The sequence below is a fragment of the Brachyhypopomus gauderio genome, chromosome 21 (assembly GCF_052324685.1).
Source record: "Brachyhypopomus gauderio isolate BG-103 chromosome 21, BGAUD_0.2, whole genome shotgun sequence".
Classification (NCBI taxonomy): domain Eukaryota; kingdom Metazoa; phylum Chordata; class Actinopteri; order Gymnotiformes; family Hypopomidae; genus Brachyhypopomus; species Brachyhypopomus gauderio.
In genome coordinates, this window is record NC_135231.1 from 5,327,887 (window position 1) to 5,340,482 (window position 12,596).

General features: G+C 38.6%; 1 protein-coding gene across 3 annotated transcripts in view; it reads left to right on the forward strand.

The window, feature by feature from the left end:
• The first annotated feature begins 10,204 nt into the window (after positions 1 to 10,204).
• The window catches only part of nfascb (neurofascin homolog (chicken) b), a 13,530-nt gene continuing 11,138 nt past the window's right edge, over positions 10,205 to 12,596 (forward strand). Inside the window, exons 1-5 of one of the 3 annotated variants that reach the window (XM_076983910.1) lie at positions 10,205 to 10,406; positions 10,487 to 10,553; positions 11,801 to 11,942; positions 12,073 to 12,178; positions 12,406 to 12,596. In XM_076983910.1, coding sequence (XP_076840025.1) covers positions 11,852 to 11,942; positions 12,073 to 12,178; positions 12,406 to 12,596 — 388 coding nt within the window. In that variant the 5' untranslated portion in view covers positions 10,205 to 10,406; positions 10,487 to 10,553; positions 11,801 to 11,851. Of the gene's footprint in view, positions 10,554 to 11,800; positions 11,943 to 12,072; positions 12,179 to 12,405 lie in introns of all 3 variants that reach the window. The other 2 variants (XM_076983911.1, XM_076983909.1) reach the window with 2 other exon arrangements.

The following is a 12,596-nucleotide window of genomic DNA, read 5'->3' on the forward strand; positions in this document are numbered from 1 at the left end:
CACATGCTCTATGATCTTTGAAGGTTGATTCTCTGTATTGAACCTTCAAAGCCATTGAGAGCGGAGAGGGAGCGACATATTTTGGAAGTGACAGATGGAGCAACACTATGGGAGTGTGTAGGTTTGGCCGTCTGCCAAAATGCTCATTGCAATTTAATTTTAATGTAGTCGATACAGTCATTCTGATTGAACAGAGGCCCGCCGCCTCTGTCATGAATATGCGGTTGACAACAGCATAAAATACATGCTATTTTTATATTTCACCAGAAGATGGCACATTTCAACCCATCTGCCAAATTATTTGCTGCATAAATGTTTTTTGCTTCTGTAGTGTGTTAGATGTATGTTGAATGAATGAATGTTTCAATTTATATAGCGCCTTATCTAGATACCCAAGACGCTTTTACAATTGAACTTTATGTAGTGATCAAGGTTAAATGTGAGAGTATTTGAAATTCATTTCTACGTACATATAAGTGAGAGACAGGACGGGGACCAGAAAAGTGGTTTATGTGAAAAGGGCCCTAGACTAAAGGTCAATGCCCTGGTGGGCCCCCTTCTTGTCTCTGTCCAGTCTAAATATTGGGGCTTTTCTCATAGTCGTGTTTCTCTAATCCATACGAATGTGATATGCTGAGATGTGGGACCCTTGCATACATAGGTACAGTGCTGATCATAAAATTAGAATATGAAAAAGATTATTTATTTAGTATCTCAAAAAATGATTCAGTAGCTTAGAAAATTGTGAAAAGCTTTAATACTGAAGACACCTACCTAGTACTACACTCTAAAAAGCTAATTAACTCAAAACGCCTTTAATGGTCTTTAAGGCCACTTAAATAATATCTCAGTCTAGTTCTGTAGGCTACACAATGACAAAAGGTTGTTGATAAAGCGGCTGGCCATTCACAGAGCTCTGTGTCCAAGCACATTAATAGAGAGTCGAAGGGAAGGAAAAGATGTAGTAGACAAACGTGTATAAGCAATAGACATAACTGCACCCTGGAGACTGAAATAAAATCCATTCAAAAATGTGGGGGAGGTGACAGTGCAGAGTCAGTGCTTCAAGAACCACCACACAGACGTATGCAAGACTAGGGTTTCAGCTGTCGCATTCCTTCTGTCAAGCCACTCTTAAACAAGAGACAGTTAGAAGTGTCTCGCCTGGGCTAAAGACAAAAAGGACTGGTACTGCTGTTGAGTGGTCCAACGTGTTTTCTAATTTCTAATTAAAAAAGTAAATTTTGCACTTTCTTTGGAAATCAAGCACCCAGAGTCTGGAGGAAGAGATGTGAGGCACAGACTCCATGTTGCTTGAAGTCCAGTGTAAAGTTTCCACAGTGGTTTCGGGTGAAAATTTATGGGGTATTATGAAGAGGAAGATACAATACGCCAGACCCAACAATGCAGAAGAGCTGAAGACCACTATCAGAGCAACCTGGGCTATCAGAGCAACCTTGGCTATCATTGGCTGTGGAATCTGAGCAGTTCCACAGACTGATGGACTCCACGCCACAACGCATTGCTGCGGTAATTCAGGCAAAAGGAGCCCCAACTAGTACTGAGTGTACATGCTCAAACTTTATGTTAATACTTTTCAGTTGGCCAGCATTTCTAAAAATCCATTTTTTTGTACTGGTCTTAAGTAATATTCTAATTTTCTGAGATACTGAATTTGGGGTTTTCGTTAATAGTCAGTTATAATCATCATATTAAAAGAAATACACTTGAAATTTAACAGTCTGTGTAATGAATGAATATAATATACAAGTTTCACTTTTTGAATGGAATTGCTGAAATAAAAAATTTTTTTCATGATATTTTAATTTTATGACCAGCACCTGTACCTGAGAGGAGATTCATACTGGGCTAAGCCCTCCTTCAAACAGTCAGTAGTGCTTCATTTCATGCTGATCTTCTATATATTAAATTGTATACAACTAAGATGGTGGTGTTGGAGATATCTTCATCTTCACAGCACAGTACAGTAAACACATCTCTTCCGTTCTTAATTCTGTGTGATGTACAAATGGGATGCTATATTTAAATCACACTAAATCAGCTACACTGTGTGTTTTGCATCTCCAAGCACAGACAGAATTATGACTATTAGTGACCTGCTAAAGAATAGCTGACACTACACTTTGCTTGAGGCTGGCATTGCATCTGGCTTTAATTATCTCATGCCTGTGAGGAAAAAATATCTCATTGAGTTCATTAAGATACTTAAATACTTTTAATATTTTTTTTTCTCATGGTATATGCAAAAAATGTGTAACGAATAATCAAATGAGTGAAATTATACAATGTATGCTCTTATAAAAACAAGATTTGGTTAACTGAAATGCTGTAAATTAAACACAGTCTTAGATGTTCCTCCTATTGCAACAACTCGAAGTACTTGGGGTTGTTTGATTATTAGCAGCTCCAAACGGCTAGTCATACACACACAGGAGGGGTGCAGCTTTTCAGCGGGTGGTAATAGCTGTCCTGTGCCAGCTGGTGTTTAGAGAAGGGATGTTTACACATGGGTGAGTATATAAAATTATTAAATGAACAGTTTATACACAATGTGGTGTAAACTGACAGGAGGTGAGCTGTGACTGTCATGCCACCTGCCGCAGCAAGCTGTTGCTCCAGTGTTAGCTTTGATGCCCTGCACTACGCCCAATGCTGGTGAAGCAGGGCATTAAAGCAACACTGGTTATAATTATATAGTTATATTATATATTATTTGCTTATATATATATTATATATAGCAAATAATATATAATATAATAATATTTAAATAAATATATATTATTTATTTAAATATTATTATATTATAGTATATATTATTATATATAATAATAATAATAATTATTATTATATATGCAGACAGAATCGCTCACCTGAAGGTATTTTGTTATTGTTCTTTTGTAGCTTTTGGAAAACAAACACGGATGCTTGTAATTCTTTGGTATTGAATCTGTCTTCATACAGCATTCTCAGTGTGTGTAAAATTCACTATACAGAAAGAGGGCGCATGACCCTTTATTGCTAGTCCACAATCAGCCAGGAGGGGGCAAACTATCACAAGCTGCATCAGAGACCTACGGTCTCTGAGCTGCATGCACAGAAAAAAAACAACAACTTTAAAATCAGTTAATTTTCTGCACATATGGGAAACCTTCAGCTTGCTAATTTACTTGTGGATACATGAAAAACACAAAATGTTCAAAAATACCGTGAACAGGAAGAGAAACTGGTCCACACTTTTGTTTAATCAAGATTGTACTACTGTAACCATCTTTTAATGAGATGAGAGAAAATCTCTCATCTTGATGAGAGAAAAGCGAGGACCAGTTTCTCTGCATCTGATAAGTAAATGTGTGTCTCAGTTTGGCAATATTACGTAAATGGAAAAAGCAGCCTAGTGACATTGCATATGTGTGTGTCAAATGACAGATCTGAATTAATAGTGACACCTAAGCTTTTTGTGGTAGATTTAGGTGTTACTGAAATACGATCTTGACTAAGAGGAATATAAGACCAATTACGTCTTACAGATTTGAGTCCAAGAAGCAACACATCAGTCTTATCTGAATTTAGAAGAAAATTTGACAGAATCCAATTTTTTTTCCTGGATGCAGTTCTCAATTTTTCTCAATCGTCTGTATTAGAATATATATACAATTGAGTATCATCTGCATAGCAATGGAAGCTAATACCATGCCTATGAATGATTGTGCGTAGCGGTAGCATATATAATGAGAATAATATGGGACCCAATACAGATCCTTGTGGGACACCATATTTTACCTTTGTGCATTCTGAGAATTCATTATTTACAAGGACAAATTTGTCAGGTCCTTGAACCATGAGAGTGCTTGACCTCTAATGCCAATGAGTGTCTCCAGCCTATCCAGTAGAATGTTATCAATGGTGTCAAAAGCAGCATTAAAGTCTAACAGTATAAGGAAATAAACATGTCCTCTAGGACATGTTCTGTCTGTAAAATAAGAAGAGAGTTATGAAGAAACTACTTTCTCTAGAACTTTGAAAATAAATGACAAATTAGATATTGGTCTATAGTGGGACAGTTCATGGGGATTAAGACCAGGTTTTTAAGACCCAACTGTGACAATGAGATGTTTATTGTTTGTTTTTGTTTTAATTTGGTTGTAGCTCCTGTGTGACTTTTCTTCTTCCCCTTTGTGATGTTCTGTTACCTGTTATGTCTCATTATTTTGTGTTATTTTGTTTTTAGCCTGTGTGTCCTGTTCCATCTTTGGGAAGTTGTCATTTTAGCACCTATCCAAGGTTTCTGTCTTCATCCATTAGTATTTCAGATGTATACTTTGTTTTCTTGTTATTTGTTATTTATTTTTAATGATGGTCTCATGCACTTGTGTCCTGCCTGAACATGCTTTTGTTACCATTCTTAGTCTTATAGCTTGTTTAATCAGTGTTTTGGTCTTCATGCTGATAGGAATAGTATCTTTCTAGAGGAGGGTAAAGGAATGTGTTGGGCATTTTGGCAGTTTTCATATCGACAGATCCCTGTAAATGGTGAAAATAGCATGGGCTCACTGTAAACTTATTTGCACACCCATACTGTTCTCTACCACAGGCATGACCAGTGATTGCCATCTAATAATCCAAATACCAAACTCTAGAATCGACTACTTAGTAGAACCACCAGAATAGACTGAAACCTGCCACTGTGCCGATCTGCACTGTGTTGCTGTGTTAGTGCCTTCAGGTTTAACTTCTGTCTTCATCACCGCAGGTATAACCTCTGTCTTCATCACTGCAGGTATAATCTCTGTCTTCATCACCGCAGGTATAATCTCTGTCTTCATCACCGCAGGTCTAACCTCTGTCTTCATTACCACAGGTATAATCTCTGTCTTCATCACTGCAGGTTTAACCTCTGTCTTCATCACTGCAGGTTTAACCTCTGTCTTCATCACTGCAGGTTTAAACTCTGTCTTCATCACCACAGGTATAATCTCTGTCTTCATCACCGCAGGTCTAACCTCTGTCTTCATTACCACAGGTATAATCTCTGTCTTCATAACTGCAGGTTTAACCTCTGTCTTCATCACCACAGGTATAATCTCTGTCTTCATAACTGCAGGTTTAACCTCTGTCTTCGTTACCACAGGTATAATCTCTGTCTTCATAACTGCAGGTTTAACCTCTGTCTTCATCACCACAGGTATAATCTCTGTCTTCATCACTGCAGGTTTAACCTCTGTCTTCATCACTGCAGGTTTAACCTCTGTCTTCATCACTGCAGGTTTAATCTCTGTCTTCATCACCACAGGTATAATCTCTGTCTTCATAACTGCAGGTTTAACCTCTGTCTTCATTACCACAGGTAAAATCTCTGTCTTCATCATTGCAGGTTTAACCTCTGTCTTCATTACCACAGGTATAATCTCTGTCTTCATAACTGCAGGTTTAACCTCTGTCTTCATCACTGCAGGTATAATCTCTGTCTTCATCACTGCAGGTTTAACCTCTGTCTTCATCACTGCAGGTATAATCTCTGTCTTCATCACTGCAGGTTTAACCTCTGTCTTCATTACCACAGGTATAATCTCTGTCTTCATCACTGCAGGTTTAACCTCTGTCTTCATCACCACAGGTAAAATCTCTGTCTTCATCACTGCAGGTATAACCTCTGTCTTCATCACCACAGGTAAAATCTCTGTCTTCATCACTGCAGGTATAATCTCTGTCTTCATCACTGCAGGTTTAACCTCTGTCTTCATCACTGCAGGTGTCTGCAGCCACTGCAGTGTTGAACTGGGGCTCCTAGACTCTTCATCTTCATAAACTATCATCACTCTCCAGGCTGCCTGGACTCTTCATCTTCATAAGCCATCATCACTCTCCAGGCTGCCTGGTGGGATCTGTTTAGCACAGCTGTCATTTTCAAACAGGACTTTTGAGACAAATTACAGATAAACAATTTTACAAGTTCCAAGTATTATATTGTCCATTATGAGCATCATGTCTTTCTTCTGTGATCATTTTAATTAACTCCCCAGAAAGCATTTCTGTGTTTCTGATAAATGTGCCCGTTTCAGGTTATTATGGGTAATATAAAAGATATTTTATTATACTGGAACATTTGACTGTTTGGATTGAAGGAAACATTGTTGCCTGTGGTAATTGGTTTGGGTATGTGTACCTTAGTTCTGTAAGAATGTTATATCAGTAATGAACAATTAAAAATGAGCACATTTGTAATGTACATCGTACTCACGGATACTTATACACATCAGTAAGAATACTTTATGCAAAGCATTAAAATTTATCACAGTCAAATAAAATTCTTCTAATAGTCTATATCAATTCAATCATACAGTTTCATTTTTCATCTATAAGTACTATGAAAAATAAATATTTTAACAACATGCCTGTTGAAAATGAAAATATGAGATTTTGATCTGACATTTCAGTCTACCAATTAGACAGCCAGTCAATGCATTGATGCTGAAATATCAGGTCTGGGAAAGAAGGATAATCACTATATGTGGTTTTGTATTTGTTAATGAAATTTTGGAATAATGGAGAATGGAGATGAATGAGTAAAGATGGGTGTCTATGAAATTCACTACAGTGACGCATATTATTATTAGACCTTTATTTATGCAGGTTGTCCCATTGAGACTTGGTGCCTCTTTTAGAAGAGAGACCTGTTATGATAAGAGAGACCATATAAGCTCTGATGTGTTACCATGTGTATGGTGGATGGTGTGTGGTGTATGCAGAGCCGACCCTGACCAATGTGGTGCCCTATAGGCGAGATTTTGGTTGGTGCCCCCTGCATCATCAATCATTGATTGGTTGATTGTATTAAAGAAACAAATAAAAAACAAATGAATTATAAAGATTACCGTATAACAAGAAATAAATATAAAGGTGTTGCACAAAAAATATGCTAAAACTATTTTACATAAAGTAGTGCAGAGAGCAACTATGCAAATATTAATAATAAATTAAAAAAATAAAAACTACCACCAGTGAAAATCAGTGCAATTTGCCTACTGCAACATTGTTATTATTTCAAACGTGCATCTGCAATGAACAGAGGAGCATACGTGTGTTTAATATATATTTATTAAAAAAAACTTTCTGAGCTAATAATTTTAATTTTGAAATATTGCTAAGCTAATAATAGCACCTGATTGGGCAGTATGATGACAGTATTGTAAAATTGTGGCCGTATATTAACCACGTGACGTGACGCAACGTGACAAATCTGTACTTCGAAAAATGGGGCATTTACGAAATTTGGCCCATCCGTTAAAAAGATCTGTGGGCGGGGTCAGCAGTTGGAGCTCACTGATTGGTTATGGAGTGATGGCGTTCACTAAGATCATAGAGGGGAAAAAGCCACAATGACGACGAGTGTTGTGAGTCAAGGGAGCTGGTTTGAAAGAAAAACACCACTGCTACAGATTGGCAGCATTTTGGATTTGTTTCAAATAAAAAGGAGAGTCAGCAAACCTATATGAGTCAGTGTGTAAGATCTGCTTACAAAAATTCTCCAAAGATGGAAACACATCAAAATGCATTCTCATATTACAACGAAGCACCCTTCAATTACAATTCCGCAGGTGCTATAAAAGTCCCGACTCAGTTACCACTTTAATTGGAGCTGTTGTCAAATATAAAAAATACAAAAGAGACTATAGAAGGCGATTATACTAGCGACATCTGAAGTTTCTGCTTATTGTAGAGTCTAATCAGCGAGGATGAAGACCTGCTGGGGGGGGGGGGGGGTTTCAGTAATGATTAACGAGTCACTATTTCCAGTCCAGTAATCAGATTATAGTTACTTTTCCAAGTAATTGTGCGTTACTATTTTTATTTTCCTTAGTAAAATATATATTTTTGCTTTCTTCTTGGCTCAGTTATGCTTTGGCGTCTGACCGTAGCGCTCGACTCCGCACACTGCGCGCGAACCTGTGAGAACGCGAGCGCGTTCACGTCATTCTGCGCAGTGGTCTCCGAAACGATATGTGGTAGTGTAAAGAAACACCCCTCAAACACAGGGGAAGGAACATTTACCTGACAAATGTTAATGTTGCATTGTGTTCCAGGTTTGAAAAGTCTTGTAATTTTGCCTAAAGTACTTGAAAATGCTTGAAATTTTAATTGTAAGCCTATTTTGTTTCACAACCAATAGCTGTCTGACTGAATAGTTTGCTTGTATTACTACGTTTACTAATACATTTACAAATAATACCGAGCACTGACACAAACGTGATGTCAGGAGAAACATTATTTAAATGTCAGAAGATACATTGTTACTGTTAAAATGCACTTCCAATAAAGTGAGTATTAAAAAAACTAATTTTGCTGCTGAATGTAACTACTAAAGTAACTTGTAATAGGCTATAATGTAGTTACTTTTAAAATCAAGTAATCAGTAACGTAACTAAGTTACTTTTTAAAGGAGTAATCAGCAATCAGAAATCGGATTACGTTTTCAAGGTAACTAAGCCGTCACTGATGGTGTGTGTGGTGTGTGGTATATGGTGTATGATGGAGTCACTGTCAGAGATAGCAGGCTCTGCTGATGTCACCTCCTCTTCTGTTTTAATGAGTCAGCTGCTCTGTGTGCTGTGTGGATGGTGGGAGCAGGGCCGATCCTGTCTCTGGAAACATAAGTGGTTTATTGAGAGATACTGTACACACACACGCTGACATCTCTGGCATCACAAAATGCCTTGATCTAAATCCAATGTTCAGCTGCCGTACAATTTCCAAAAAACTTTGTAGTTGTTGTGGCATTATTTTTTTTATGAAATTGACATCCACTTCACAGTGCATCCATGTTAGAAGCTAATCGAGTCTTTCATCCTTTCTTTAATCTAGAATGAACTCCAGTCATTTTTCAGGCCCATGGTGACATCTGCTTGTGGCAATATAAGAGTTTCACATTTTCTGAGTGGAACTGAATTAAGTCCTTCTTGCATAAGTTTAGTTTCACTTGTTCCATTCTAGGCAGTGTCCCTGCGCACTGGTGCTTCAGGGCCCGGGAGGGCCGGGTCTGGGAGGATAGAGGCTCTGTTGTCCAGCTCCCAGAGGAAGTGGCTCGCTGAACACTCGTGTCACGCACTGTGCAGCCTGGTGCAAGGCACCGGCCCACTGCTGATGTCATGGCCACTGCCAGGGGTACTGTATGGCCCAAGAGCACTAACAGGATTAGGTCATGCATCTGATTCACGTCCAGAGCCAAATCACCCAAGACCTTTATGTGCTCTGTAATGACGTTGTGTGTCATTGTCTTCTTTCTGAAGATATAGCGATCAGAATAAGCGATCTGGACAATTTAGTGGTTTAACTTTACTGAGTCATTATTATTTGAAGTGTACTATTAGTGTTATGAGTCATAAAGTGCACAACGTTTTGAGTTTTTTTTTATTGCCTTAAGGCTGAACTAGAATTGTTCTGTGAATTGTTCACTCTTTGTCCCTGAAAGTGTGGGTTAGGAATGCGCCTCTAGGCTTGAGCTAATTTCTTCTCCCACCCTCTTTATGTCTCCTGAGCTGGGTTCTGGCTTCAGGCCCACCATGGCATTAACCACTTCCAACCCCTAAACATCACCAGACATGGTTCTGGTGCTGCCCGACAGAGAGCGTGGTGCATATGTAGACCTCAACACGGATCTGCACTGAACCCGACCTAGTCCTGGAGTAATCGAATCCTTTACTTTAAATTAAGTCTAATGCTGAATTTAAATTTTTTGCGAGAAACAAACATTCCATTCATTGAGCCAGCACAATTTTTCATAACCAAACAATGAGGCCCACACATTGATGTCATGATTAAAAGGAATGCTACATTTTTTCCCAGCATGTTGTTTGCTGACAAAAGTGTTTTATTCTTTATTTCAACACATGTGTAAAAGATTTATTATAGAATGATGGCAGTTTTTATCTTTGTTTCTTTCACCTGGACATTCATGGTTGGCATTCTTGGCTTTGGCTCATGAAAATTTAATTCCTTGACTCTTGCTCATTTCAACCACATGTAATTTATGTACATGCTTTGATTTCTACTATGACAGAGAAACAAGAAGATGCAAATGACATGTAAATCAGCAGAGTCATTGTCAGTCAGCCAGATGCTCACGGGAGAGAGTGGGGGGTGGCATGTAATTCATGAAGCATGAATAGGGTGGGTAAGAGTCAGGAGACAATTGCAAACAGAGAGTGGTTAGTTTGAATGGCCTTCAGTCACGGAAACATCTGCTGAGATATTTATTGTTTTTGCGGTATATTTTCATTCTAATGGTGGCCATATCGGAAATGGATATTTATGAGGGGACTCTCTTGGAATGAGGATATCTGAATATTGATATAACCTCTACTTGCACCAGAGGACACTTGACATCTGAGGTAACAGCTGGAACGTGCAGAATTGTGCTAAGAGTTTACTGTCCTGTTTATGGCAGGAGGTTGTGGCTGTCTTCCTTCAGTATTGTAATGAGCTGGATGCTTGCATGGCTCAAGCGCCGGGACTTCTGAATGCATCTGTTTAAATGGGTAGGCCCATAACTGTCACTCATTTCGCTTATTTACTGTTTACATTTAATGTTTTGGCAAATTAAGTTGTTACTGAATGTTTAAACAGTACAGTAATTATGATTAAAACATGTCAATCCCAAGAAACAGCTTATATTTATATGTATATCTACTGTATAGATACTTTCTAAGGACCCTTTAAAGAAATTAAGTAATATCAAGATGCTAAATGAATAATTTATTTATTAATTTAAAACATTTTGTTCATTAATCGGTGATCTAGCCATTGAACTCAGTTGTTTCAGGGTTGCAGGCTTTAGCTGAAGGTAAAATTTGGTACTGTACATTTCAACTGTTCCACCAATCTGGTCTTCTGGCCAAGTGATTACTGTGAGTCCTGGTATAGAGAAGAACACCTACTGTAATTTACAATCATATATATGTATGTGTATTATTTAATTTTGTTGCCCGTAGCAACCTTCAATATGTAAGCAGTGTATTGTGACTATAACCCAAAAGCTTTACTACACAGGTAGATAAAACCAACAGTAGCTGGCTGAGTAGGAACTGTGTGTGTGACCCACAAGCTGTGTCAGGAGGAAGAGGGGGACTGATCCATTCTAAATAAAGTGGGAAGTTTGTTCTGTGACTAAGGCCTCAGTGTGCCAAACAATATTTCATCCCAATCTCATCCCACAAGCACATCTTTGTACTGTACAGTCACACTGGAGACATTCGGCAGGGTTGATGATTTGACAAACAGGAGCATTCTGCATGCTGGGACCCACAGGTTTCCATGTGAGCAGAAGTGTCATGGTGAATCAATTTGCTCTAGTTACATATTGTGATGAACTTGGGTAATGCTGGTAGTTAAAAAGGTTGTCCTAATGTAGGGAAGTAACATACTGAAACTGTTAGTACATATAAATACACAGAGGTCATCCTACCTAAAGGAAAAAAGGATCTTTAACTGAGTGGATGATTGAACTCCATCCAGAGCAGGACATTGGACAGGCAGTCTGATTTAGGAATGCCAGAGGAGATTTCATTTGTCTGTTGTGAGCCAGTGATATGGTGTGTGTCCTGTAGCCTGGTGTTCCCTGCTGATATGATCTGAAACCACAGTAAATTACCTTTGTCATCATCCATGTCAGAATTAGTTTTGTCAGTATGTGCTCAGACAGCACAAAGCGAGGACAAGCTCTCTTTGTTTCTTTTTGGTCCTTTTCTATGTGAGATTAAGCATGTCCTGTTCTTTTCTTCACCAGAGCTGTTAGGCAGTGAGTCGGTGGCGTAAGCAGTAGTTGTCCCAAACAGAGATGAGGACTGGGAAATGGTGGGAGATTCTGGCCACAATAACTCTTCTTCAGATATGGAGAGAAATGTCTGGCATGGAAATCCCTCCTGATGGTGAGCTACTAACATCCACCTCTATAGACTTCACTGGATCGTGCATGTTGGTGACTTTATATGTTGACATCGTGTTGTGTGTGCATGCATGTGTGCATATGCATGAATGTGTATCAACCCCATATCGCAGTGAGACAGCCACCTATGATAACCAAGCAGAGTGTTCAAGATCACATTGTGGAACCAACTGACCCTATCTTAGTGGAGTGTGAAGCCACTGGAAACCCTCCTCCAATGTAGGACACTAAACACAATGAGTATCAGTTTCATTGCTTCTGACTTGTCCTCCAGTTCTAGGTTATAATAATCACTCTTAGCAAAAAGCACCTCAATTAGAAAGATGCATTCAATTCTGAAGGCTTAATAATTTAGAGACACTGATGCCACATTACAAGTGAATTATGGTATTCACATTATGAGTGAATACCAACAAGCTTAACCTATTCTTTATCTCTTGGCTTAGATTCATGTGGACACGTAATGGAGTTTATCTGAACGTGGCACGGGACCCACAGGTTTCCATGAAACGGCGTTCTGGAACTCTGGAGATCTTTTTTTGGGGACGTCCAGACGATTATGAGGGCTTGTACCAGTGCACTGCTACTAATGAGTTTGGCTCAGCTTTGACCAGTCACATTCATTTGCGTGTCTCCA